Here is a 27,942-nt window from a genome sequence, read left to right as displayed (position 1 = left end):
GTTAAGGCTTGCAAGGGCTGCGTGCGCATTTACTTCTGCTCCTCTTCCCTCCCTCACCGATGGAGTAGTCGGAAGCTCCTCCCCTTCTGCCTCTCCTGAGGCGGGTCAGCTAAGCCAAAGCACCCGCCCTCCTGCGTTAAATGGGCCAGCAAAGCGCAGCCCCCGGAAACGAGCTGTGCACTCCAGAACTGTGAACCTGTTTGGCAGCATCAACTAAACGCAGGTAAAGGGGTGGTCTGATGGCACACCGGTGGAGGGATGTGCGCCGCGTGTCCCTTTGATTCGCGCTATTTGTCATGCTTGGATATGGAAGAAAATCTACGAGATCTTAACCTATCCCTTTGTACCCCACACTTCCCCGCATTGGGCCCATAAGAACTATACTTTTAGAAGAGAAGGGGCTTTCCGGGATCACCTAGCTTGGCTAGGAGAGAGCTGGAGCTGAACTCCATCATCTGCACAAACAAGCTCAGTTCATTGTGGTGTTTCTGACAGAGTGTGATGGCCCCAGACACAGTGCGATGCTCTGGCCGGATTTTATTTCGCTTCCCAGAGTGGATGTACTAACTGAATTACATTAATGCTTATAGTGATTTCGTAATGTACAGCCCCCAGAGAAGACAACATATGAGAGTATGACTGAAGCCCAGAGGCGGCAGTTTCTGACTCTGCATTTGCGAGCACACTCAGCATTCCCAGTCAGTAGTTTCAGTCAGTAATCAGTCACTACCCTGGTGAGAACACATAGGACCCTTGGATAAGGTTAAGTTGTCAATGCTCTTCTGTTCTCCTGCATTATCAATGAGCCTTTCTTCCACCAGAAACATCATGGCAGAGCAGGTGGCCCTGAGCCGGACCCAGGTGTGTGGGATCCTGAGGGAAGAGTTGTACCAGGGTGATGCTTTCCACCAAGCTGATACACACATATTTATCATCATGGGTGCATCGGTGAGTCTCCCCTTAGACCCTGAGTCTAAAAAAAAAATCAAATATGTACCTCAACTTTCCCAGCTGACTGCTAAGGGGCCACACAGGTTCTACTAGTTTGAACTTTATGGCATATGTTCCCACCTGTGTGTCTTGATCATCACAGCAGTACCTGCTATATATCATGTACTTGTGTTCAATTTCTCACTTGCAAGGCGTTTCAGAAATCTATGCTCAGCAATTGAATGTGGACCAGACTTGGGGCATCCAAGTTATAAAGCACCATCTAGCTGAACTTCTTCCTCCTGGATGGAAAAAACACTGAGGTGCAATTAGAGAATGCTCTTCAGTATATTTTTTTTCAAATCTGTAATTTGACAAATGTTACATTCAATTTCAGTGAAAGGATCTGAGGTCCTGCCTCTGCCTCTTTTCTCTCTACTGAATTAAGCTCCCTAGAGACAAACACCTCCTCTTTGCCACATCTTCCAAAGCCTACTTCAGATTTCTGTTAATTCCACCTGGTTTCCAGTTGTCCAACTGGAACAACTACCATTGTGCTCTGTTAGGATAACCTGAAGAACAGAAGCCCAGTCAGAGGGGTGGTATTGATGGTACCCAGTGAGACTGGGACAGGTGGGGGCACCCTCTATGTGCTATGTGGCGGGAGGGCATGTTCAGTGACCAGAGTTTGATGGCAAAGGTAAACTCAGTTGCTTGATTTTTAACTCTGGAATCAGCTCACCCTCGTATGACCATCTTCACTATTAACTTATTGTGTAATCTTGAGCAAGAACTTCATCAGAACTGGTGTGTTCTTGAGAAGGTAGCCACTGGCTCAGAACCTTCCATGCTCTGGGCCCCTGAATGCTGGAGGAACTCTATGGTTATTTGTTCATACATAGCATTACCACCCACTAAGGGCTAGGGCTGTAGCTCAGTGGTAAAGTACTGACCTCTTAAGCATGAGGCCCTAAGTTCAATTCCAGTACCACCAAAAAAAGGAAATCAGAACATGCCACCCCCTTTGCCAAACCTGTTCTCTGACAACCTGGTATTTCTGAGCAAAACTGGGAGTGGGAAAACTTAGAAAAGGAATGCAGAAGCAGAGGAGAAAGGCTCTGCTCCTGAAAGGGCAAGGGAAAAACACCCAAGGCACTGTCTCCTGACTCCCTGTAACTCTTAAGACCCAAGAGAGGTACCCAGTCGGAACACACAGTACAGCAGTCCTACCCTCAGTCCTGGCTGCAACCTAGTACCCTTAAAAGAGCAATGCTGCATGTATCAACCACAAACCTTAGTATATACGACTCTGTTAGGGCCTTCGATCTAAAGGGCCATCTGGAAGAGAAAGTAACTAAGGATGACTTCCCCTGCCCCACCCATGCTTTCATAAGCTTGCAACAACAATAACCCAAACAACAACAAAAAAAAACAATAACCCAAACAGCAAAGATGGTTTACAGCTGCAGGACCTGAACTCTTAGACACCTCATTAATAGCTTGTGTGACCTGGAACAAATGTCTACATTTTTCTGAGCCTTGGTAGTTTTCATCTAACAAACAAGGGCCAGCTTTATCGGAGGCTGATAATGTGAGTTTTAGCCTGAAGTTGAGCAACTTCATTTCACTGCAATCAGTATGGTTCCCCTTTACTCTCCTCTGCTCTGGGAGTGAGAACTAAGGCTTCCAGAGTAGAAATGGGAAGTGCTAGCTCCAGCAGAAGGGAGTGGGGGAAGAAAGAGAGGTTTGCTGAAGAGCATCGTTTCTCTCTGTTCCTCTCAGAGGGACTGAGACCGACAAACCCTGTGCTGTGACAGCCTCCAGAGTATTTCCTGCCTGATTCTGAATGAACGAGGCAGGCAAGGTGCTAGCTGATCTAGGAGACCTGCAAGTTCTCCATTCATTCAATGTAGCAATCAAGTGTCTCCTGCAATGCACAACAGCCTCAGTCCCTATCCTCCTTGTGGGGACACTGTATTTTAGGAACAAGCAAACCAACAGGGTTTTAGGGAGCTGTATGTGGCAGAAGTCACAAATGGGCTCTTATGTACTAAGGCCCCTGCAATACAGAGGTCCCAAGTTGAGGATAAGAGGACCATTGTCCTCTAAATTGGGAATAAGCTCAGTGTGATTTCGAGACTAAAAGAAATCCAGTGGCTGGCAGGCCCAACCCTAGGACACTGGAACACACTAGGGCAAGTTGAGCCCACGTAGTTTTCCTCTGCCCCTTCTTTCTCCCCTTCCTTACCCAGTCTTTACCCATGTACCTAGCTTCCTACCTAGGGGCATTCTTATGCTGCCTTATTGTAGCTACTCCTCTTTTCAAGACCCCACCCAAACAAGGAAGGAAACAGGAATCCTTACCGTCCCACTCCAGTAAACCCTGTCCTTATGGATCAATAGGGGGAAGAAACTGTGGACCTAAAAGGGCATCTCCCCCAGCCAGTAGGACCTTGGTGAGACTAGAAAGGGATTCTTTCCCCTTATGCAGAGAAAAGGAGTAGGCCTCGGGAGTCCACATGGGCAGATGGCCTCACTACAGGGTTCATCTTTATATATCAGTTTCCCCACCTAGACCATGTGACAGCCATAGACTGTGAGTAGTCAGGGTCCATCCTGCTGACAAGCCTGTGTGGTGTGACCTGACATTCCAAGCCCATCCCTTTTCTTGAGTCATTTCAGAACTGACTTCTCCCTTGGGCTGGTAATATTCTTGCTGTGTCATGATGACCTTGGCATTCTCTCAAAAGCCTGGTGACTCATGGGGCCCCAGAGTATAGGAAGAAGGCCTTTTGTTAGATTTTTTTTTCAGCCAAAACCTACCTCACATTTCCCCCTGTTTCATTCCAACTGGAAGCCAGCTGATCTCCTTGGAGATCCAGCCCAGAACTCCACCTTGGGAAGCTAGAGGGGTCCCTCATTCCCAACAACCCTTGCCTGTGATTTGGGTTTATAAAACAAGAGGTCAAACCTCAGCTGATCACAGGTCAGTTGGTACTCAGGTCTCTTTGCCCTCATCTGGCTGGAGATCTTAATCATGCTCTAATTATCCTAAGTCACCACACGTCCTAGGTGTCTCCTTCCCCTGCCATGATCCTTGGGCAATGTGAGGGGGTGGCAAAGATGAGAGACTTCCAGCTACCTCTAATTGCCCCCACTCCCACACATGGTAAGTTTAGATTTTAGTTCTTCTCATGTCCCTTATTTAAGATGAGTTCAGTAAGAATCATGAAGCCAGCAGGAAAGGCAAGGTCACCCCTATCCCTGAGAAGAATGGCTGCCCCCCCCAGCCCCACTGTCCTTAGTCCTACCTCACCTCCCTTGAGTGACTTGAAGCCAGGCAAGCTGCCGGTTGCAGGAACTGAACTAAAACAAGGAGAGCAGGTTCTATGTCTGGTTAATCCCAAAAGGAACAAGAACAAACAGCTCTGGGTGTGGGGCAACTGTGACTCAGCAAACCTGTCCCTTACCACCAATACATTGGCTGGAGTCTGTCCTGATTCCTCCCAGTCTGTTGGGATTTGATCATGAGCAAACACTGTCTGCTAGGAGAGGTTTGAAAGCCAGGGTTCTCATTGTTTCTTTCAGTGTCTAGTTTCCAGCAAGTCAGCTCTTTCTGGAGTGTGTGAGGCCAGGACAAAGTCCTCTGAACATGAGCAGTAACCTACATCCCACTGATGGGAGATGCCAGGGGCAGGCATTGAGGGTACTCTAAGGAACCAAGAACCATCCTCAGGGGAGATCCTGGCCCAGAATGAGGCTTGTCTAAGCTGACCTTTGTGGGACCTGTAAGAGCAGCCATCTAGCACAACAGGGTAAAAGCTTTGTCCAGCAAAGTGACTTGGGGGACAGTAAGTAGGACATTCAGGTGGCCAGGCTAGGTATCACATGAGGGAATGACAGATGAGGAGTCTCTAGAGCAGTATGAGCCCAGCTGGCAACAAGTCTTAGACATTTTCCTAAAGATAGTCATCGTAGAGCATAGGGCTAGAAGGTGGCCACTGGGCTCTGACTCCCAGAAGTTCATAGGAAAGATAGCAGGTATCATATGAACCCACTCCACAGTGCTCAGGACTTTAATCCTGAGCACTTAGGAGATGTGGGCACTAAGTGGAGGGAATTGCTCCCTCAGGCCAATACAGGTTGCCAAAGTTTGGTAACCGCCCCTTGTGGAAGTTTTGGGAACCCAGTAGAACCTGGAAATGACCTGCACACACTCGCTTCCATAGACCTGTCACTCAGCAAACCTCTAAAGACAAACATTAACCATTCCTATCCAGAATTGCAATTTCCTATAGAAATGAATTCATCAATGCAGCCACATGGCTCAATCTCTTGTTTGTTAATACATTACTCGGGAAATACCTCAAGGCTTCTTTCATGCTAAGCAAGTCTACCACTCAGCCTCAGCCTCTCCCACAAGCCTCTGCCCCCATTTTTTAAAACAGGCTCACTGAGTTTCCCAGGCTGGCCTTGAACTTGTTATTCTCCTGTCTCAGTTATTCTCCTCCCAAATACTGGGATTACAGGTATATACTACTATATCTGGCTCAGTCATTTTTGAAGTTTGTATCTAAAGTTGTATTACCTCTTTAATGTTTTGATTTTATGTTATTTATTTTATGTATATGGGTATATTGCCTGCATGTATGTCTGTACAACTTGCATGCCTGGTGCAGTCAGAGGTCAAAAGAGGGCATGAGATCCCCTGAAACTGGAGTGACAGATGGTTGTGAGCCACCATATGGGTCCTAGAAATCAAACCAGGATCCTCTGAAAGCATAGCCAGTGCTTTTAACTACCAAGCCACCTCTCCAGCCCTACCTCTTCATCTTAAAAAACTAGTCAGCATGGGCTCTGCAGTATACTAGTTCACTTGTGTTGGCAGGAACTTTCCTATTGGTTATTGTACTAAAGGGGTCAGCAGTTCACTTCACTTTCTGAAGGTCCCTGGTCCATGGAGCCCCGCATCTTTCCAGGTAACAGTGGGCCCAGATAAGGAGTATTGTTCTGGCTGCATTCTGCAATAGCTTGTTTAAACTTAGACCAACTCCATCTGAAACTCATACCAAACATCTGGGAAATTAGCGCCAAGATACCTTGTTAGATAGAGTGGTGTTTTGAAATTTTAATTGGATAAATAAAATAATAATAAACTGTAATAAAAGTTTCAACAAATTACTTCTGCATAAATATTCAGGTCCTTAACACTCAGTGTTGCTTTTTCTGTAGAGTGAGTTGGGATACAGATGGGACCAGTGCATCACTCCTGGTGCCACTTACTCACCTCTCCAAGTGTAGTAGCAGTACCCTGTGTAGTGTGGGTTTGCACACATCCCATGTTCCTAATTATAGGGTTTGAGATGAAAGGGCAGATGCCCTACTCTATTCTTCAAGAGCTTGGTATCCATTTCAGCCCTTCCTTTTTATACCTTGTTTGGCAGGGTACAAAATGAAAGCATGTTGGGCTGTTTATGATAGGAGATTGAACTGGGTGTGCATGTTGACTTAGAGAGGAACATGGGGTCTTAAATAAGTCATCTTTAATACAATTGGATCATTTTCTCTGTAAACCCACACATGTATTCTATTGAACTTATTTCTAGGTTCTTTATAATATTAACTTCTGCAATGGTATTGCTTTAAATTGCTTATTGTGCCAGCTGCTTAATGTTAGTAAATAAAAGGAGTTAACTTGTATCTATTAAAATTTATAGTGGTTTTTTGTGGGGTGCTGTTTGATTTGTTAGTTTTGCAGTGCTAGGGATCAAACCCACTACCTCATGCTTGCTAAATACTTTACCACTGAACTCTATTTTTACCCCAAGATGATTGTAATATTTATTAAAATATACAACCAAAAGAACACAGACCTTAAGGGTGCAGCTGGGCAACATTTCACAAACTTGGCACACCCTTGTAAATTTCTCCCACATTAAGAAATAGGCTGCAAAGATAGCTCATTGGTTAAGTGTACTTGCTTCTTTTGCTCAAACCCAAGTTTGGTTCCTAGCACCCACAACAGGCAGTTAACAACTCCCTATAATTCCCAGTCCAGGGGATCCTGTGCCCTCTTCTGCCTTCTATAAGTGCCTGTACTAATGTGCACATGCCACCACACATGCACAGAATAAAAATAAAGTAATTATTTAAATTTAAAAAGAAACAGAATTATCATCTGAAGTCCTACCACTTAGGAGGCTGAAGCAGGAGATTCACTTCAAGGAAGATGTTCAAGACTAGCCTGAGCTACATAACAAAGCTCTTGCTTAAAACAATATAAAACATATGGTGGTATACTCCTATAATTCTAGAGAGGTGAAAGCAGGAGGACTAGGAGTTCAAGGCCAGCCTTGGCTACATAATGAGTTTCAGGCTAGCCTAGGATACATGAAACCCATTCTCAACAACAATCAATTTTAAGTAAATAAAGCCAGGTGTACTGGCACTCACCTGTAATCACAGCACTTAGGAGACTGAGACAAAAGGATTGCTTTGTGTTTAAGGCCAGTCTGGGCCACTTAGCAAGTCCCAAATTAAGATTACATAGCCAGATCCTGTTTCAAAACCTTCAGTAAAAATCTGTACCCAAGAAGTCTCCCAAATTCCCCACTTTGTAGTCATTGCTCAATTTTCACCCTCTTTTCTGAGTACACATTATAATGCATAAATGGTAGCTGTGCTGGTAATGGCCTAATCTAGAACATTTCTGTCTCCCCACACAATTCTTGGGTACCCTTGCTAGCTAGTTTTTTTTGTCTAGATTCTGTGGTCTAGCATAATGTATTTGAGATTTACCAACACTGTTTGGAATGGTAGCTCATTCCTGAGTAGCTGAATACAGATATACAGTTTTTTCCAACTGTGTGCTGGTTGATTTGAGCATCTCTGGACTCCTTTGTTGTTGTTGTTTGAGACAGGGTTTCTCTGTGTAACACTGGCTGTACTGGAACTCAATCTGTAGACCGGGATGGCCTCAAACTCATAGAGATTCACCTGCCTTTGTCTTTCGAGTGCTGGGATTAAAGGTGTGCACCACCACCACCTGGGTCCAGGCTATTTTAAATTAAAGTTGCCATGACCATTCATGCACAGATCTTTGGGTGTCTGGCTGCCTGCTTTTTTCTCTAGAGTAACACTTAGTAGAGTAATGGTGGGTCATAAGATAGGTGTAGGTGCTTCACTTGATAATAGGCTGCCAAAATGTTTTAAATTGAACTATTACACATTTCTACCCACAGTCTGTGAGTTCCATACCAACAGTTTGGTTTTGCAGGGGAGGGAGTTCTATTTGACACGAGGGTCCCATGTAGCTCAGGTTTGCCTGGAACTATGTTGCCCGGGCTAGCCTTTTACTCATGAAGTTCCTCCTGACTCTTGTAAGTATGTACCAACGTATCCAACTATTATCATTTGGATTACAACCATTCTAATGAGTATGAAGAGGTGTCTTGTTCAATTTCTATTTTCTGTCACCGTCACCTGATGATCTTGAACACTTTCCATGTATTATTTAGTGGCCATTTATTTTCTTTCTGGTGAAATATCTGGCCAAACCTTTTACCCATTTTAGTTAGATTGTTTTATAGTGTGTCATAGGAGCTATTTAGATATTCTGAATACAGATAAGTTCATTAAATACTATCTCTAAGGCTGCATCTTGTCTTTTTGGTGCTAGGGATTATACTCTGGGCCCTGCACATGCTAAACACATGCCCTACCACTGAGGCTGTAATGCCAGGCTTGCCTACCTATTTCTCTTTCTTCCTTCTTTTTTTTTTGTTTTATAATACTGGAGACTGAACCTAGAATTTTACACATGCCCTTCATATTTTCATCACTCTCTCCTCTCATCTCTCCCTTCTCTATGTGCAAACCTTGAGCGCAAGTATCTAAGGATAAATCTGAAGTCCTTATCCTCCTCCTACCTCCACTATGATTATAGGCTGCAGTACAATGCTGGCTTATGATTATTACTTTATATCCTAAGAAATCACTACCTACTCCTATCACTTTTTTTAATCTAGCAACTTGGCTAAACCCTCATTAGCTCTAATAATTACACTGTAGGTTGATTTGAGGTATTTTTAAGTAAATAGCTATCATCTAATAATGACAGGTTTTTGTCTTTTTTCCAAACCTTATGCCATTTTCATTTACTTGTCTTATGATACTAGCAAGGGCTTCTAGTTAGAGACTAACTGAAGAAGCAATATCAGGCATTTAGATTCTCCTTATAGACACCCAGATAATCATGTTTACAGAAAGATTTAACTGAGGAAGGGAGACCTACCATGAATGTTCATGGCGCACCCTATTGGTTGGTATCCCTGACTGAAAAGGAAAACAAGGGAAGGTGAGCGACTGTCCAGATTCATCTCTTTGCTTCTTTCTTGACTATTGACACAAAGTACTTCACACCCCATCACCATGTCTTCCCTGACATGACAGACTGACTGGACCCTCAAACTGTGAGCCTGAATGAACTCTTTATCCCTCGTTACTTTCTGTCATATATTTTGTCAGACCAACAAGAAAAGTAACCAATACCCCATCGTGTATGGTGTTCTTAGGGTGTTTGATAGATTTCCAAAATCAGATTAAAGCGATCCCCTTCCCTCTTTGATAAAAATATATTTTAAATAGAATTTTTTCTAGACCCCTTTATCTGCATTTGTTGAACTTAACAGAGTTGCTATAGTTTAAAAATCAATACACAAAAATAGGTAAAGATTTCTCCGAAGGCCTAATTGTACAGACCTCAAATCCCAGCTACTCAGAACTCTGAGATGGCATTCAAATCCAACATGGACTACAGAGTAACTTCCAGGCCAACCTGAGTAAGTTATTGAGACCTTGTCTCAAGAAATATTTTAGGCAGGCATGGTGGTACATGCCTTTACGCCCTGGAGGTAGAGGCAGGTAAATTTCTGTGAAATTGAGGCCAGCCTGTTCTACATAGCAAGGTCAACCAGGGCTAAGCAGTAGAAGCCTATCTCAAAAAAAAAAAATTGAAGATCTAGGACTATCCTAGTTAGAGTTACTATTGCTGTGATAAACCACCATGACCAAAAGCAAGCTGGGGAGGAAAGGGTTTATTTACACTTCCATATCATAGTCCATCACTGAAGGAAGTCAGGACAGGAGCTCACACAGGATAGAAACCTGGAGGCAGGAACTGATACAGAGGCTATGAATGGGGTGCTGCTTACTGGCTTGCTCTGCCTGATCTCCGAACCACTAGCCCAGAGGTGGCCCTACCCACAATGGGCTGGGCCCTTTACATCAATCACAAAGAAAATGTCCCACAGGCTTACCTATAGACTGATCTTATGGAGGCATGTTCTCAATTAAGGTTCCCTGCTCCCTCTTTTCTAATGACTCTAGCTTGTGTCGTTGACATAAAAACTAGCCAAGATAGGGACTATAACTCAGTAGTTGAGTACTTGTCTAGCATGATTGAGTCCCTGAGTTTAATTACCAGCACTACAAACACACACATGAACACACAATGACTTTTTACAATTTTTCATTTAATTTCTTTCGGGGGGGGGGGGCTTTTTGTTGTTTGCTTTGGTTTGGGGGTTTTGGGGTGGGGTTGTTTGTTTGTTTGTTTGTTTGTGTGAAACAGAGTTTCTCTGTGTAATAGCTCTGGCTGTCCTGGAACTCACTCTGTAGATCAGGCTGGCCTCAAACTCAAATATCTGCTTGGCTATCTGGCAAATAAGCTTCAAGAATCTGCTGTCCCCACCCCTCAGCTCTAGGGTCACAGATGTGCACTTCCCTGCCCAGCTTTTCACATAGGTTCTAGGGATCCAGATTTACTTGAGTCCTAGTCTACATAGTGAGTTCCAGGACAGCCAGGGCTATGTAGAGAGACCCTGTCTCAAAAAAAAATCTGACTTTGTCATCAAGTTGTAGAACTAAGGTTCTCAACTTAGCTTTAGGAATACTCCCCGTTTCTTTTGTCCTCGGGAAATTTGCCTCAGACTCAAATTCTCACTTCCTTGATTCTGATAGAAGCCACTGGCAATGATATCCAGGTCAGGGGTTGTCTTTGTAATCATTGCCTTTTCTCCATTATATGGTAGGTTGAATTTTTTTCCAGACATTTCTCCCTCTTTTTTTAAAATTTATTTATTAAGTATACAGTGGTCTGCCCTGCATGCATGCCTGCAGGCCAGAAGAGGGCACCAGATCTCATTACAGGTGGTTGTGAACCACCCACCATGTGGTTGATGGGAATTGATCTCAGGACCTTTGGAAGAGAGCAGGCAGTGCTTTTAACCACTGAGCCATCTCTCCAGCACCCCATTTCTCCCTCTTGCTGAGCATGGTGGCACATGTTTGTAATCCCAGTACAAAAAAGGCTGAAACAAGAGGATTGTCTGGAGTTTGAGGCTAGCCAGGACTACATACTAAATTTAAGACCAATAGGACAGGGCAAGGTGGCACCTATCTTTAATCCCAGCACTGGGAAATTTCTGAATCCAAGGCCAGCCTGGTCTACAGGACAGCCAGGGCTACACAAAGAAACCCTGATTTGGGGGAAGAACTACCTGGGTAAAACCCTGTCTCAAAAAATAATAAAGTCGGGCAGTGGTGACACTGTGAGTTTAAGGTCAGCCTGGTCTACAGAGTAAGTTCCAGGACAGCCCGGGTTGTTACACAGAGAAACCCTGTCTCGAAAAACCAAAATTAATAATAACAATAACAATAATTCTCTATCATTCTAAATTATAAGGTTTTGGTTGGTTTTATTGTGGTGGTTTGGTTTGTATTTTTGTTGGTTGTGTTGTTGTTTTGGTTTTTGTTTTTTGAGACAGGGATAGGGTCTTACGGTATATACCTCAGGCTAGCTTTGAAGTCCTGATCCTCCTGCTCCAACCACACAAGTACCAGGATTACAGACCTATGCCACCAAGCCCAGTTTTTTCTTTTTTGTTTGTTTGTTTTGTGTTTGTTGTTGTTTGATTTGGTGTTTGGGGAAATTGGTTTTACTTTGGTTTGGTTTTTTAATAGTTCTTAACTTATTTTTTGAGAATTTCATACATGTATACAAAATATTTAAAGCATATCCACCCTCCATTCTCCCTCTAACTCCTTCTGGACCCCCTTCCTCCTCACCCTCCCAACTTTTCTTTTTTTATAACCCACTAAATGCAATTAGTGCTTCATCATCCACTCCTTAAGCAACCAGAAGCCACACCCATGAAGAAAAATTAAACTCCCCAGCAACCATCAGCTGCCAGTAGATCCTAACCTAGGGGCAGGAGCTTATGAACCCTCCCCACCACACACACACACACACACACACACACACACACACACACACACTCCATATTGGCATGATGACTGGCTTGATCTTGTACAAATATTGTACAAGCAACCACAGCTGCTGTGATGTTTTCATTCACAGCTCTCCTTATAAATTTTTTTATTGTTTTAAAATTCTGATTTGGAGGAGGACTTTTGGAACAATTTCTCCCTATATGTTGGAAAGTTGTATGCCATCAAATCTGGCCTTTATATTGAGAAGACCTCACTGCATCATCAAGCCCGGCTTGCTGTCATTTTTCTAACTTTTCATCTAATTACTTTGTAGCCTCTTTTATGCTAATGTGACTTCTGTCATATCTCACAGGTTTTATTTTTGTTGAATGTGCTGCCTTTATCATCCTTAAGTTCTAATGAACTCAATGTCTGGGTTTTCATTTTGAAACCAGCAGACTCATCTATTCACCTGTATTGCTGCAAGGCTGGGGCAGGCTTGACTCTCTGAGTCCCTCTGATGATATATGGGGGCATAGTAAATATATTTGTAGCTGAGTGGTAACCCTAAATGAGGACCCAGATCATCAGTGGTACGGAATGATCAAGGTCATGTCAGCTCTTTCTGACCACGTTTCCTCTGCTGCAGGGTGACCTGGCCAAGAAGAAGATCTATCCCACCATCTGGTAGGTATATCTCTATACTATGCCCAAAAAACATCTACTAGAGACAGGCCTTGCCCTTCCCTACCCAGCCTGATAACAATCTTGTTGTACCCTCAGGTGGCTGTTCCGGGATGGCCTTCTACCCGAAAACACCTTCATTGTGGGCTATGCCCGCTCCCATCTCACAGTGGATGACATCCGCAAGCAGAGTGAGCCCTTCTTTAAAGTGAGTGACATTGGAGTATACCAGAGCCTAACCCACAGCAAGACTAGCTCAAGGCAGCCCGTGAGGAGACATGTCCCATTCCCATCATAAGCAAAACTTCCTTTCCCACTTCTCACTTGACTGACTGAGAAACAGGGCCACCCAGAACACTCAAGATCTGTTTCCCAGTTCCACTATGACCCATCCTGCTGTCCTCTGCTGCCACACTGGGTCATGCCAGCAGCTGTAGGACTCTTCCAAGTACCTCTTCCCCCTTGTAAATGTGCCATGTTGGCATTTTCTCAGCACCTATGGTTTGCTGTTGATGATTTTGAAGAGACATCCTTCCAACATTCTTTTCTCTCAGGTCATAGTTTCCTGAAATCAGATTTCAGTTCTAGGCATGAGGACCCTGAGGATATGTAAACTATACCAGTGATTTGTACCACCAGCATACAGTAGTATTCCTGCTGTATGCCTCAACCTCTTCCCCATGGGTGTACAAAGTTAGCAAGATGGATGAAGGAAACTCTTGTACTTGTGGAGTCAGGACAGATGACTCAAGGGAAACCCAACTTAGCTGTGGAGTAAGACATTGTAGAAAAATGAGATGCTTCACTCCTTTAGGGCAGAACAAGTGTAGACTCTGAGAGAAGCAGAGCTGACATTTGTCTGTCTATCTCTCCCAGGCCACCCCAGAGGAAAAATCCAAGCTGGAGGAGTTCTTTTCCCGTAACTCTTATGTGGCTGGCCAGTATGATGATCCAGCCTCCTACAAGCACCTCAATAGCCATATGAATGCCCTGCCCCAGGGGATGCAGGCCAACCGCTTATTCTACCTGGCCTTGCCCCCCACAGTCTATGAAGCTGTCACCAAGAACATTCAAGAGACCTGCATGAGTCAGACGTAAGGCCTATCTTTCTCTCCCTGTTTCTGTCTGTTTGCTTTTGCTTCTGCTACTCTGAACAGTCCCCAGGTCAAGCCAGTCTAGGCAAGCTGAAAAGCTGAATGCCTCCTGTTTGTTGTTTAGATGGATTAGCATTCCAAAAAAAGGAACAAACTATAAGTACTGGATTTTTCTAACAGCCTTTTATTACCACATATACTTATAACTGAGCAGCTTCTAGCAACAGTTCCCACCATGACCACTAGATGACAGTGTTGCTCCACAGAACAGCTACTATGAGGCATTTCTCCCCCTCTCCCCCCCCCCCCCGTGTGTGTGTGTGTGTGTGTGTGTGTGTGTGTGTGTGTGTGTGTGTGTGTGTGTGTTTCAGAATCCCCAACAGACCACTGCAAACTGAATACCGTCTTTCTCTTGCTCCTGATTTTGAATTTAGAAAACAACTTTAGTGCTCTGTTATGAGCTGCAAAGAAAAGAACCTGTTCTTTTAAAATCAATGAAAATCTGGGCAAGGTGACTCACACATTATAATCCCAGCACTGTGGAGACTTAGGCAAGAGGAGTACTTGTTGTTCAAGACTAACCTGAAATTTGGAGTGAGACTGTCTCAAAGAACAACACAAAAATTTAAAGAAGGTATACTGGTGCACACTTGTAATCCAAGTAGTCAGGATACAGGAGGATCACTATGTAGTCAAGGCTGGCATGAATTACATAGTGAATTTAAAGTTAGCCTAGTCTTTATAGCAAGAGCCTGTCTCAAAAAGAAAAAAAAGTTACTTTAAAAAACAAATAAAACCAATAGAAGTCAGTTGCACTGAGCCATGACTGTAGTCCCAGGTACTCAAGGGATGATGCAGGACTACCCAAGAGTCAAGCCAACATAAGTAACACTGCATGACTTCATCTCAAGAATATAAAACCAGTGGCTAGAAAGAGACTCAGTGGTTAAAAGCACTGATTGCTCTTTCAGAGATCCTGAGTTCAATTCCCAGCAGCCATGTGGTGGCCTACATCTGTAATGAGATCTGATGCCCTCTTCTGGCTTGCAGATAGTACATGAAGACAGAGTACTTGTATACAGAAAATAAATAAATAAATAAATAAATAAATAAGACCAATGAGGGCAGCCAGACATAATGGCACATGCCTGTGATCCCAGCTCTTAGTAAATGGAGGCAGGAGAATCAGGAGTCTAAGGTCATCCTTGACTTCATAGCAAGTTCTCAGCTAACCTTAGATACATGAGATCCTATCCCAAACTAATTAAAGTAAAACTAGTAAGGAAGCTGTGTCCTTGATGTCCTACCTGCCTACTTTTCTGTTGGCTGCTGGGCTACATCTGACCCCCTGAGGATCTAACATGGAGAAAGAGTAGAAACAAAGCCACCCAAGAATGTGCCAGTTGTGCTACACTAGCACCAAGGTAACCCATAAACTGACCCAGTCCTCAGCATGTTGGCAGGAAGGCTTCTAAGACACTGTCTGTGCAGGGTAAGAATCAGTAGCAGTCAGCAGAGCTTCCCTGGGTCACCTGAGAATACAATGTGGATGAAAGCCCTGCTCCCTGGGGTAAGGGTCAGAGTGACATGGCCCTGGACCCATTCCTGGGGGAAAGTTTGGGAAATAACATGACTGGGGGCTCCTGGCAGAGGCTGGAACCGCATCATAGTGGAGAAGCCCTTCGGGAGAGACCTGCAGAGCTCCAACCAGCTGTCGAACCACATCTCCTCTCTGTTCCGTGAGGACCAGATCTACCGCATTGACCACTACCTGGGCAAGGAGATGGTCCAGAACCTCATGGTGCTGAGGTGCAAAGGGGACAGGGTGGAAAAGGACCAGGGCAAGGGTGGCAATGTGAGGAACCCCACCTGCCCCAAAAACAGATTCTTCGAAGATGCCGGCCAGGGTACTAGACTCTAGCTTGGCTCAGATGCAACTACTATACTGTAGAATCCCAAGGGTAGATGGGCTCTTCCATAATGTCTCCCATGCTAGCCTTTCTCCTGTACCTCCTACAGATTTGCCAACAGGATCTTTGGTCCTATCTGGAACCGAGACAACATTGCCTGTGTGATACTCACATTTAAAGAGCCCTTTGGTACTGAGGGTCGTGGAGGCTACTTTGATGAATTTGGGATCATCAGGTAAGAACCCATATCCCACCCTAACTCAGTTAAACCTCATACCCTAAGGGCTAGTATTCAACCCAGTCAGCTAAACCTCAAGGTCAGTGTCTACTTCCTTGCCTTAGACATGGAAGACACTACAGATAAAGAAGCAAGGTTTCCCAGCTTTTCACTAGAAAGCCTTGTTTAGTAACCCTAGTGCCGCTAGAACTTGGTCATCTGTTTGTTCCCATGCTGGAAGTGGCACTTGACCAGAGTATCTGCTTCTTCTGATACTAGGGATGTTATGCAGAACCACCTCCTACAGATGTTGTGTCTGGTAGCCATGGAAAAGCCTGCCTCCACAGATTCTGATGATGTCCGTGATGAGAAGGTAGGTAGAGAGGCATGTCCACCAGGTCCCCAGCAGCTATATCCCATGGCAAGCCACTCTATGACAAGGAACTGGGCTCATGTCCGTTTCCCTACACCCTCCCTGTAACTGAGGGGCCCATTCTGCATTGGTTTGTCCCCCAGGTCAAAGTGTTGAAATGTATCTCAGAGGTGGAGACCAACAATGTTGTCCTTGGCCAGTATGTGGGGAACCCCAATGGAGAAGGAGAAGCGACCAATGGGTACTTAGATGATCCCACAGTACCCCGTGGGTCCACCACTGCCACCTTTGCAGCAGCTGTCCTCTATGTGGAGAACGAGCGGTGGGATGGTAGGTGACACCTCTAGGACCCAGAAAAGTGGGGCTTGATATACCCTCAAAGATACACTTACTAGCATGGTCAGATACATGGTGATAAGTGGTAAGGGATGCTGGAGAGGAGGGCTGGCACAAGTGGAACACTACCCTAGTCATACTTATCCCTCATATACATATTCACACATGTGCACAGGCACAGTGATCTGCCCCTCTCCCTCTCTCTCCCCCTCTCTCTCTCTCCCCCCCCTCATACACACACACACACACACACACACACACACACACACAGCACAGCACAAGACTGTAGGAAAGCCAGTCCCTGAGGCCAGCCCTGCCCTGTAGGGGTACCCTTCATCCTGCGCTGTGGCAAAGCTCTGAATGAGCGTAAGGCTGAGGTGAGACTGCAGTTCCGCGATGTGGCAGGCGACATCTTCCACCAGCAGTGCAAGCGTAACGAGCTGGTGATCCGTGTGCAGCCCAATGAGGCTGTATACACCAAGATGATGACCAAGAAGCCTGGCATGTTCTTCAACCCTGAGGAATCAGAGCTGGACTTGACCTATGGCAACAGATACAAGGTTCCCACAGGGAGGACCATCTGGGCAAGGCCCTAAGGGAGGCCATGGGTGGCCAAATACAGTGGCATCAGCAACATTCCCCCTTCCCCAACCCTGCAGAATGTGAAGCTCCCTGATGCCTATGAACGCCTCATCCTGGATGTCTTCTGTGGGAGTCAGATGCACTTTGTCCGCAGGTGAGGAAACCCATCCCCAAAGACTAATACACTCAGGCAAGAGAGGTGGACTTCTCCCTCCCTCCCTATGTGTCTCTGCTCCATCATACACTGTATCCCTTCAGTGATGAACTCAGGGAAGCCTGGCGTATCTTCACACCACTGCTGCACAAGATTGATCGAGAGAAGCCCCAGCCCATTCCCTATGTTTATGGCAGGTAAGGGAAGGATGGGAGCTAAAGGAGCCAAGCCAAATGAAGCAGGACAGTGGGAATTAGCAAGGACAAGGGTCACTCATGTTTCCCTTTGCCTCCCAGCCGCGGCCCCACAGAGGCAGATGAGCTGATGAAGAGAGTGGGCTTCCAGTATGAGGGCACCTACAAGTGGGTGAACCCTCATAAGCTCTGAGCCTTGGGAACGTACACCATCCGCACTCTGCCCCTTTTGACCACCCCTCTGTGTCTGTCCTTCCTATCACCTAGCCCTATACTGGAAGGACTTTGGGACCATAGACCTTAGCCAAACATTCCAGTCCCTGGGCTCAGGCCACCACTCTCTATCCTATGTTGCTGCTGCCCCTGCCACCGCCATCACTGCTGCTGCCACTGCCACCACCACCGAGCCCAGCTACATTCCTCAACTACCAAGTGTTCAAAACTCACTGTAATGCTTTCAGGGCCACCATTGGCCCTATCTGAGCCACGTGTCTCTCCACAAGACCTAAATCACCTCCTCCCCTTACTTCAGCCCCTGCAAAAGGAAGAACAGTCTATCAGTCTGTTCCTAGACTCCTCAAGATAGGAGTTAGGAACAATGGGGGAAGACCCTTGAGCCTCAGAGGGATAATGACAATACCACACTCCCTAGTGTCTATGGGCAAACTCCTCAAAACTCGAAGGAAGTGGTCAAGAATACCCGTGTGAGAGGATCTGCCCATGGTCGCATCAGCTTCAGTGCCACTTAACATTCCTCCTTAACAGCTGGAAGAGACCTCATACTGCCTAGCAATATTTCGGGGCCCTAGATATCCCCTAACCAACTCCATACCCCATGGTCGTCCTCATCCCACCCACAGGCAGCCTTCTCACCAAAGGAAGGCAGAAGTAGCAGCTAGGATTTCCCTACCCCAACCTTGCCATTAAATCCTCAAACAGTTTTACCTGTCCCCTTTGTCATTTCTGCTCCACCATCCAGGACCATGAAGGATAGACTCATTAGGGTTCTATAAAGGAACAGAACCGATTAAAATAGATGTATTTGAGTTGCTTACAAGTTGCAGTCCAAGTAGTCCAACAATGCTGTTTTCTGATAGAAAGGCCAAGGATCCCATAGCTGTTCAGTCTGTGAGACTGGATATCTCAACAGCCCCAATCTCATGCTGGAGTCCCAGTTTTCAGTCTAGGTTGGAATCCTAAAGAAGTGGGTTCTAAAACCAGCAAAGAAGTGGCTTGTAAATAAGAAAGATTAACTTGCCAGCAAGAGTGAGGGCAGGCAGGCAAAAATCAAGTTTCCTTTGTCCATGTCCTTCTATGTGGAGTGCCACCAGGAGATATGACCAGATTTAGGGTGGGTTTTCTGACCACAAATGATCTAGATTTTGAGTGGGTCTTCCACCTCAAATAATCTAACCAAGAAAAATCTCTCAGCAATATACCCAACTTCTTGGATTTAGTTCATTACAGATGTAGTCGAGTTGATGACCAAGATTAGGCAATCACACCATGTTACCCTCTGAATTTCTACCCCAACACCTGCTCCATGCTTCCCCTCCTTTTCTGCCTCTCGTCATCATTACTTCTGAGGTGTCCCATAGTGGTTCAGGCAGGAGCCTGGGTCTGACCTTCAGTCTTTCTAACTTCTCCCTTATATATGTTTCCTTCCATCACTTGGTACCACTCCATGGGTGTTTCTCATTGAGACTAGCCTGAAGTACAAGGGCAAATCACCCTTGCTTTTTACCTTCTACATAAATACCTCTCCCACTTTATCATTCATGTATATCAGCAAAATAGCTAGCTTTACCCACACCCTGTCCCTGCCACACCCAATATTTAGGAAAGAGAGTTGATGAATTTATAAGTTTTATGAGTGACATTGAAAGAAAGGAAAAGGGAATAGAAGTGTTACTCTACCCAGTCTTCTGACCTAAGCAGCAGCTAAAGAACCAGAAATCTGAGCTTGTCTGATCTGCCAGTTACCTTCCTCCAATAACCATAAGGTGCTTCCAAAAGTGGAAGTTCAGTGTCACCCTGCTGGATGCCAGAAACCCAAAATCAAAGTATGAGGCAGTGCTCCCTTGGGAGGCTCTAGGGAAGACCCTTCTATTTATCAACTTCAGAGGATTCCAGAAATTCCTGGTTTGTGACTGTCTAGCTTTTGCCTCTTAGGGTATGTGTCACATTAGGATGTATGCCCATCTTACTCTGGTATGATATCAGCTAACTACACCTACAGGTACCCTTTTGTCTGGTAAGCAGCAATTTGGTTCAACATACCACCTATGCTCCCAACAAAGACAATGGCCCTGAGCATGGCAACATGTTGAGCCCTGCTCTAAGTTGAGTCCTGGGGATATAGTAGGAAGCACCACCACCATTACCCTTATACTCATGGCCTTAGTTCTAATAAGGGTGACAGGACCAATTATCAGAGGGCAGAGGATCTATACAGTAAACAAACCAGTGGCCCAGAAAATGGGCAGTTGAGGTACAGGTTATCCTGGCAGAGAGCTAAAAACATCTAGGCCATGCAAGACCTACTGTTTCAGGACTAGGAGGCCCTCAAGCACGCAGAAGGAGGCTAATTAAAAAGAAAAAAAGACAACTTGGGCTTGACCCCTCTGTCCCCCAATTGGAAAGGCAACTTTGTTTTCAGACAGAGTTCTTGCTATATTAAGCAGTCTGAGCTCAAGCAATCCTGCCTCAGCTTCCCAAGTAGCTGAGACTACAGGCATGTGTCTCTATCGCCAGCTATCCAGAGCTGCTTGTTTGAACCTTCAAGACCTCTCACTAGCCTGCTTTTGAGAACTAGATACCCTGCTTTCCTATCCAGGATGATAATACAGTTAGGGTTAGGGTGAGGATGGCAGGCAGGGCCTCAGACCTAAAGGATGAGCTGAGGCCCCTTCCAAGAAGCCTGCAAGAAAAAAAAATAGATAAAGGCAAGAGAAACTTGAACATTGGCAAGTTTGTTCTTGCCTGTTCACTAGGGTGGCATATGGCACTGTTGAGATGAGTAATCTTGGTGCCGTACAATCTCAACAAATAATTTCTTTTTGAAAAAAGAGTGTGGCAGAACCCAAGTTGGACTAGAGAACACACATGTCCTCTGTCTTTTAACCCTGATATAGGCAGTGACCACATCTCATCCCATTGCTGGGAGTTCAACATCACAATCTGACATGATAGGCTAATTCACACAAAGGCAAAGGAGATGTGGGCCCTTCTAAGTTTGTCACAGCAGCACCTCTACCTACCCCCACACTGGAGTGTTAATTGCATTCCCTGCTTTAAGTAAAAATGGTACCTCCAAATTGTGAGAGGAGAAGCTTCACCTACACACCAAATAGTGGGGAAAGATACTTGATAGGAGAGACAAATCAGACTTTTTTTCCTTTGGTTTTTTGAGACAGGGTTCCTCTGTGTAACAGCCCTGGCTGTCCTGGAACTCACTTTGTAGACCAGGCTAGCCTCAAACTCACAGAGTGATGGAGGACTCTCATTGGCTAATAAACTGCCTTGGCCAGCCCTTAGGTGAGTGGAGTAGACAGAACAGGAAGAAGGAAGTGAGGTAGATGGCTCAGTCAGATGTCACGCCTCTCCTAAGTGAGGCAGATGCCATACCTCTCCTCTCTGAGCTAGATGCGATGAAGCCAGCCACCAGGTCAGACATGCTGAATATTTCCCGGTAAGACACCACTCGTGGTGTTACACAGATTATTAGGTATGGGTTAGTCAAGATGTGAGTAAGAGGTTGGAAACTATGGGCCAGGCAATGTTTAAAAGAATACAGTGTCCGTGTAATTATTTTGGGTAAGCTAGCCGGCAGCTGAGAGCCGGGCGGTGGGAAGCCGGCCCACAGCTCCATATTACAACAGAGATCCTCCTGCCTCTGCCCTCCTGAATGCTGGGATTAAAGACATATGTCACCATTATCCAGCAACAAATCACAAACTCTTAAAAGTCCTTCTTGTTATTTACCTTAGAGTCAGAGCCTGTGCCCCTGGCAGCCCTAATAAGACAGGCTCAAGCATCCATCTCAGTAAGTCAATTTAAAAAGCCAAGTTAATAATGAAAAAGGTTTATTCAATGTGGCCACACTGAAAAGAGGGACAAACAGATCTAGTGACCTCCTTGCAAAGTCCATATTTAGGGTCCTGACATGAGGTTAATGTTTAAATTGAAGGCACACATAAGCAATCTCGGCCAAGGTGTGATTCCACTCATTACTGATGCATCATCATTGTCTGGGTTTCAGTCTCATCCTGCAAGGTTGTCTGACAAGCTTTCTCTGGAGACAAGATCTCCCGCTGGCTGACACTGGAATTTACCCTTTTTTTCCCAGCATGAGATTCCTGGGGGAAATTCCTATTCCCTGGGTGCCTTGTTTCAGTCTAGTAGCCAAAAGAGGGGACACAAATGTCTCTTTAGAATCTCTCTCTCTGTCTCTCTCTGTCTCTGTCTCTCTCTCTCACACACACACACACACACACGTGACGGGGGAGGTCTCATGGTGTAGCCGTCGCTATCCTGAAACTTGCTATATAGACCAGGCTGGCCTCAAACTCACAGAGATCCACCTGCCTCTGCTTCAAAGTGCTGGGATTAAGGGTGTGCACATGGTTAGCCTATAGAATATTTTCATTCTTTGCAGGTATGACAGTTACACTTCTAGCCAAGATCCTCCAGAGCAGGCAGCAGGACTACATGGACAGGGCTAGAGGCCAGACTTTAGCACAGGGAGGGCTTCCATCCTACATCCTTCTGGTGCCTATGGTCTTCTGGAACAGAAATCACAGCAAAGGCTGAGATGGGTGAGCTGATGGTGCCATTGAGGTTGGGTCTGAGAGCAACAGTACATACAGTGCAAATGTGTCTACCAGCAAGTCAAAGCTGCCCCCATTGTCCTTAGAGGCTCAAAGCTGCAAGATAAGCTGAGCTATAGAGGCTTTCCAGCCTAGCCTCACCACTTTTACTACACAGCCCATGAGAAAGCAAGTAGATATAGCAAGAATACCTTCTTGGAGACAGGGCACAAAGTGCAAGTGAAACCTCAATACCACCTCCAGTCATTTCTATGACTCTCATGATTATCATTCTGACCACCATGCTTAGACAAAGAACCACAGTTTCTCTTTAACCCCATGATACAGAGAAGCTTTCTCTTGACTCCTGGTACAGCAGCCATGTGACTACAATGAGTGGACAAGGATTTACAAAAGGCTAGTGGTGATGTAAATAAAGTCTGTCAACCCCAAAATGGCAGAATCTTGCCCAGATTTCCCTAAAGATTCCCCTACACCTTCCTCCACATAACACCAAAGGGCACCAGCCCCATGCCTGCTCCTGGGAAAGAGCGCTTTAAATCCTCAACCACTTTGATGGGTAGTGCTGGGTTTTGCCTAATGTTTGCCTGAGGATGGTATTAAAGCTTGGGGAAAGGGAAAGCAGACAATGACACAAGAAGATGGTCCTGACCATCCAGAGGCCCTTTGTGCTTAGAAGTACTGTTGCAAACCCTTAGATTGCACTCCAACTTTTATAGACTGCAGAGATGTAGCAGAGCAGACTGCAAGAGATGTACGGAATCTGCTGGCATAGCATCTCTGAAGCAGAGGTTCCTATAAAGGGGCAGCACAGGGAGTCTAAAGTACAGAAGGGACATGAAAGTGACTGTGAGTGAGCAGGAGGAAGGACTGAGGAGACCAATCAGATCACACACGCACGCACGCACACATGCACGCACGCATTGGAACAGAAGCCAAGGCTGCTCTAGTGAGGACACTCTGCTGTTACCTTACCTCTTGGTATTATATGAGGGACAGAGATGAGAGTCCTGATGAGAACATTCAGCTGTAAGCTCCATGAACCTACAATGGGTAAGAGCCATGTGATCCTCAGTAAACATATTCACAGGTCACTTCACCTCTGAATGTCTACACGGAAGCACAATCATGAGGGACCAAGTGAGCACAGTCCATTGATGGGAGGTTTGAGATTCCCATGAATTTAGGGTCATCTCAGCTATGGAAGCCTACATAGGAAAAATGACAGATATGCTGAAGAGAGTCATCCATCACCTTAGTTATTTTTAAATATATATTTTTTTTATTTATGTGTATGTATCTGTATGTGCACATGGAGGTCAGAAGAGGGTGTCAAATGCCCTGGAGCTATGAGCTGCCTGATATGGTTGCTGAGAACCAAACTCAGGTCCTTTGCAAAATCAGCAAGCACACCTAAACACTAAGCAATTTTTCCAGTATATTACCTTAGTTCTGATGCCAGCATTGGTGCTGAAATTCATGGCCTAATCTGGGGAGTTCAACTAACATAGAATCTCTGTATGCCTTCTAGGTGGGACAGTCAACTGTCACCTTAGGTGTTTGTAGCTGCACTAGAATAGGGGGCTACAACACTGTCTGTCTCTGGACGAGCAGACTACGGTAGTGCATGAAGGCCCAGATGTAGTTAGTTGCCTTTCACCTAGGCTCCTGGGTCCTAACACAGAGAGGCACAAGAGAGAGATGAGGACATTCAGCTAATCATGCAGATGCGAGTCTCTACTGAGGAACAAACACACAATAGGCCAACAGCACTCCAGAAATGAGAGGTACGATGAGGGTGTTGCAGGAATTTTTCTGGAATAAGCACACTGTCACCAATGAGAGTAGAAGAGAGATATCAGTAGAATAAAGCCAGGATAGCTCCTGAAAGGCTTCAATGCTGGGTCTAATTTATATTCTCGTTTTATACTCTAAAACCACAAGGTGGGATAGGCAAGCAAGCAGAATTTACAGAAGCCTTTGTGGCAGTCAGCAGTTTGTTAAGGGCAATGACACATTGGTTTCAGCTATTTATCCAGGTCATTCTCTTCCAGGTAGCAAGTGAAGTCATGTTTGGCAAATAGGCATTACAAGAAGTGCTTTAAGTAAATCGCTAAATAAATCAATATCTAATAATTTGTCTTTTCTAACTTATTCTACTTCAGGGGCATGACAGTGAAACTCAGCAGACAGCAAAGGCCACCTCAGCTCCATGTAGACACACAAATCAGAAATTAAGGTCCAAATGATGACATTCAAGTGAAATTCAAGGTCCTGGTCCCTATACTGGAGAGAATGATCTCAATGAATTCAAGGTCAGCCTGGACTACAGAGCTAGTTCCAGGCCAGGCTCCAAACCAGGCTCCAAAGGTACATGGAGAAACCATGTATTGAAAAAATTTCATTTTAAATAAATAAATAAAAGTAGCCAGGCAGTGGTGCCACACACCTTTAATCTCAGCACTCAGGAAGCAGAGGCAGGCAGATCTCTGTGAGTTTAAGGCCAGTCTGGTCTACAGAGTGAGTGCCAGGACACCCAAGACTAGAAAAAAAATGTTTCTTGAAAAACATAGTAGAGGCTTTTATTTAATGATTGTTTGGTTTTTTAACTGCATATTCTCAGTGTAGTTTGTTTTATTTTGTTGTAGTTATTTTTGAAACAGGATTTCATATAGCCAGGCTGGCCTCAAACTTGCTTTGTAATAGAAGATGTCCTTGAACTTCTCTGATCCCCCTACCAGGCTTGAGCTATGGTTCTGGACATGTGGGTCACAACATATATATACACAAAATTATAGTTACAAAGTAGTAACAAAAATAACTTTATGGTTGGAGGTCACCACAACATGAGCAACTGTATTGAAGGGTCACAGCATTAGAAAGGTTGAGAACTAATTGCTCTTGAGTGTGGTACCATGCCCAGGTTTTTCTTGTTTGTTTTTTTTTTGGAGGGTTTTGGTTGGTTGGTTGGTTGGTTGGTTGTTTTGGTTGGGAGGACTCGGGCTTCATGAAACCCAGTCTCAAAACAATAAAAAAAAGTACAAGGGCTTGTAAGTAGCTTGTTTCCTTCATTCTGTGTAAATGTGGATATGTGGTACTGAGAACATAAGTAGAGGGCCAAGGAGCCTGCACTGGAGGAGTCTGTTATTCATGGCCTTCAATCCTATCAGAATGTCCCCCCAAGAACTTCTAAAATAAGATAAGCAACAGTTCCTAGCCAGGGTATAAACGTTTCAGAATCTCATACAAAGTAAAATTAGCTGGCTCATCAGGTAAAGTCACTTGAATCAAATGCAGGCCTGAGAGCACAGCACAAGCACAGTTACCTGATTTCAATATCTGGAACTCATCATGAAAAACAGAAGGAAACCACTGATTCCACAAAAGTTGTATTCTTACCTTCACATGTATATTATAACACACAAACACCCACATATACACATATCATACATGCACACAATAAAAATTTTTAAGTGCCCAGCTGAAGAATCAGCCATGGTGACTCAGACCTGCAATCTCATCACTCAGGAGACTGATTTCTGGGGATTAACAAAGTTCTAGTCCAGCCTAGATTACATAGTAAATTCTAAATTAACCTAGGCTACAGTAGAGAAACAACCTATCTGAAAACAAAAAGAAATGAACAAAATAACCATCTGAGTGCAGTGTTTTAAACCAGTAATCTTGGCACTACGGAGGCAGAGACAACAAGATCAACAGGACAAGGTCAGCCTGAACTACATTCAAGACCTTGTCTCAAAACACTGAGGACAGAGCCAGTAAGATGGCTCAGTGGCTATAGGTACATCTTGCCAAGACCAATAACCCAAATTTGATCTCTGAAACCCAGATGGAAGGGGAAAAAAACAACTCCCTCTAATCTCTGCATGCACTCTGGCATGTGCAGGCCTGTACACACCCACACAACAAATCAATTCATAAAATAAAATTCAAAAAGAATTTTAAAAAACTAAGAGTGGCTTAGAACTTAACTAAAATTTACCTAGCATGCCAATGACTCTGGGTTAGATCCCTGGCACTGAAAAAAATAAAAGGCTAGCCCTCTGGTTAAAAAATCAAGAGAGGGTGGTGGTGGTTTATACCTTTAATCCCCACACTTGGGAGGCAGAGACAGGCAAATCTATGTGAGTTTGAGACCAACCTGGTCTACATAGTTCCAGAACAGCCAAGGTTACACAGAGAAACCCTGTCTCAAAAAACAAACAAAATTAGTGAGACCTGGGTTTGGTCTTTAATGCCTTTAATCCCAGCACTAAAGAACCAAAGTCACACAGATCTCTGTCAGTTCAAGGACAGCCTGGTCTACATAGCAAATTCCAGGCCAACCTTGTCTCAAAAAAATGTTTTTAAATAGAGGTGAAATGTCATTAAACATAGAAAAAATAATGGTTTTGGTGCCTGTTGTTTGTTGGACTGTCTATTGAACCAAGGATAACATGCTTAGCCCTTTTTATTTTGTGTTTTGCTATATAGCTCCAACTGTCCTGAAATTCACAGAAATTCACCTGGCCTCTGCCTCTCAAGTGCTGGGATTAAAGAATTGTGCCACCATATCCAGCCCCCTCCTTACTTTTTTCTTCTACACATGATCTCATTAAATTGCCCAGGCTGGCACTAAACTTGTTATCCTCCCACCTTAGCCACCTAAGTAGCTATTATTATAAGCCTGGCTAGAAAAGATTGTTTCTAAAACTAAGAAGAGTACCAGGTGGGACTGGAGAGATGGTTCAGCAGTTAAGCGCACTGATGTTCTTCCAGATGACCAGGTTCAGTTCCCAGCATCCATATGACAGCTCACAACTGTGTAGCTCCACTTCCAGGGGGTCTGATAACCTCACACAGACACACATGCAGTCAAAACACCAATGTACATAAAATAAATCACTAAAACCAATGCACATAAATTAAAAATAATTATTTTTTAAAGTACCAGGCACACCCGTAATTCCATCACTCTGGGGGTCAAAGCAGGAGAATTAATGCAAGTTTGAAACTAGCCTGGTCTACACAGAGAGTTCTAGGCCAGCCAGGGCTATAGTGAGAACCTGTTACAAAAACAAGAACAGAGCCAGTGAAAGGGCTCAGCAGATAAAGATGTGCCTACTGCCAAGTTTGAGGACCTGAATTCAATTTATGAGCCTTACATGTTAGAAAGAACTAACTCCTACATGTTGCCCTCAGACCTCCACATGAGTGTGGTGGCACTCAAGTGCATACACACACACACACACACACACACATACACACACACATACATCACACATCACACACACACACACATCACAAGATAGATGATAGGTAGATAAAATATAATAAAATATGTTTTTAAGCAGGTGCATGCCGTGAG

General features: G+C 44.7%; 2 protein-coding genes across 9 annotated transcripts in view; one reads left to right on the top strand and one right to left on the bottom strand.

Annotated features, from left to right (window-relative positions):
- Ikbkg (inhibitor of nuclear factor kappa B kinase regulatory subunit gamma) overlaps positions 1-27,942 on the bottom strand; it is an 85,658-nt gene that overhangs the window by 28,259 nt on the left and 29,457 nt on the right. The window contains exon 2 of one of the 8 annotated variants that reach the window (XM_038316205.2): positions 18,691-18,752. The exons of 5 other annotated variants lie outside the window; for them this stretch is intronic. The gene's annotated coding sequence lies outside the window, so the exon portion shown is untranslated. Of the gene's footprint in view, positions 1-4,241; positions 4,358-18,690; positions 18,753-27,942 lie in introns of those variants that run through there. 2 more of the 8 variants (XM_038316208.2, XM_038316213.2) reach the window with 2 other exon arrangements.
- Positions 84-18,686, top strand: G6pd (glucose-6-phosphate dehydrogenase). Its single transcript, XM_038316199.2, has 13 exons — positions 84-223; positions 822-948; positions 12,851-12,888; positions 12,985-13,093; positions 13,762-13,979; positions 15,630-15,788; positions 15,999-16,124; positions 16,386-16,479; positions 16,623-16,809; positions 17,140-17,375; positions 17,475-17,551; positions 17,656-17,748; positions 17,848-18,686. Exons 2-13 carry the CDS (start codon positions 829-831, stop codon positions 17,936-17,938), a joined length of 1,548 nt encoding a protein of 515 aa, XP_038172127.1. The 5' UTR covers positions 84-223; positions 822-828; the 3' UTR covers positions 17,939-18,686.

Source organism: Arvicola amphibius, chromosome X (genome assembly GCF_903992535.2).
Source record: "Arvicola amphibius chromosome X, mArvAmp1.2, whole genome shotgun sequence".
NCBI lineage: Eukaryota > Metazoa > Chordata > Mammalia > Rodentia > Cricetidae > Arvicola > Arvicola amphibius.
Note: the sequence above shows the minus strand (reverse complement) of the source record. Positions and strands in the feature narration are given on the sequence as shown.

Bases quoted from the DNA above. Each gene is read 5' to 3' on its own strand.
- G6pd (XM_038316199.2), top strand. From the start codon at position 829: ATGGCAGAGCAGGTGGCCCTGAGCCGGACCCAGGTGTGTGGGATCCTG. The intron at 13,094-13,761 runs GTGAGTGACATT...TATCTCTCCCAG, and splicing joins AGAGTGAGCCCTTCTTTAAA to GCCACCCCAGAGGAAAAATC. The intron at 17,749-17,847 runs GTAAGGGAAGGA...TTTGCCTCCCAG, and splicing joins ATTCCCTATGTTTATGGCAG to CCGCGGCCCCACAGAGGCAG.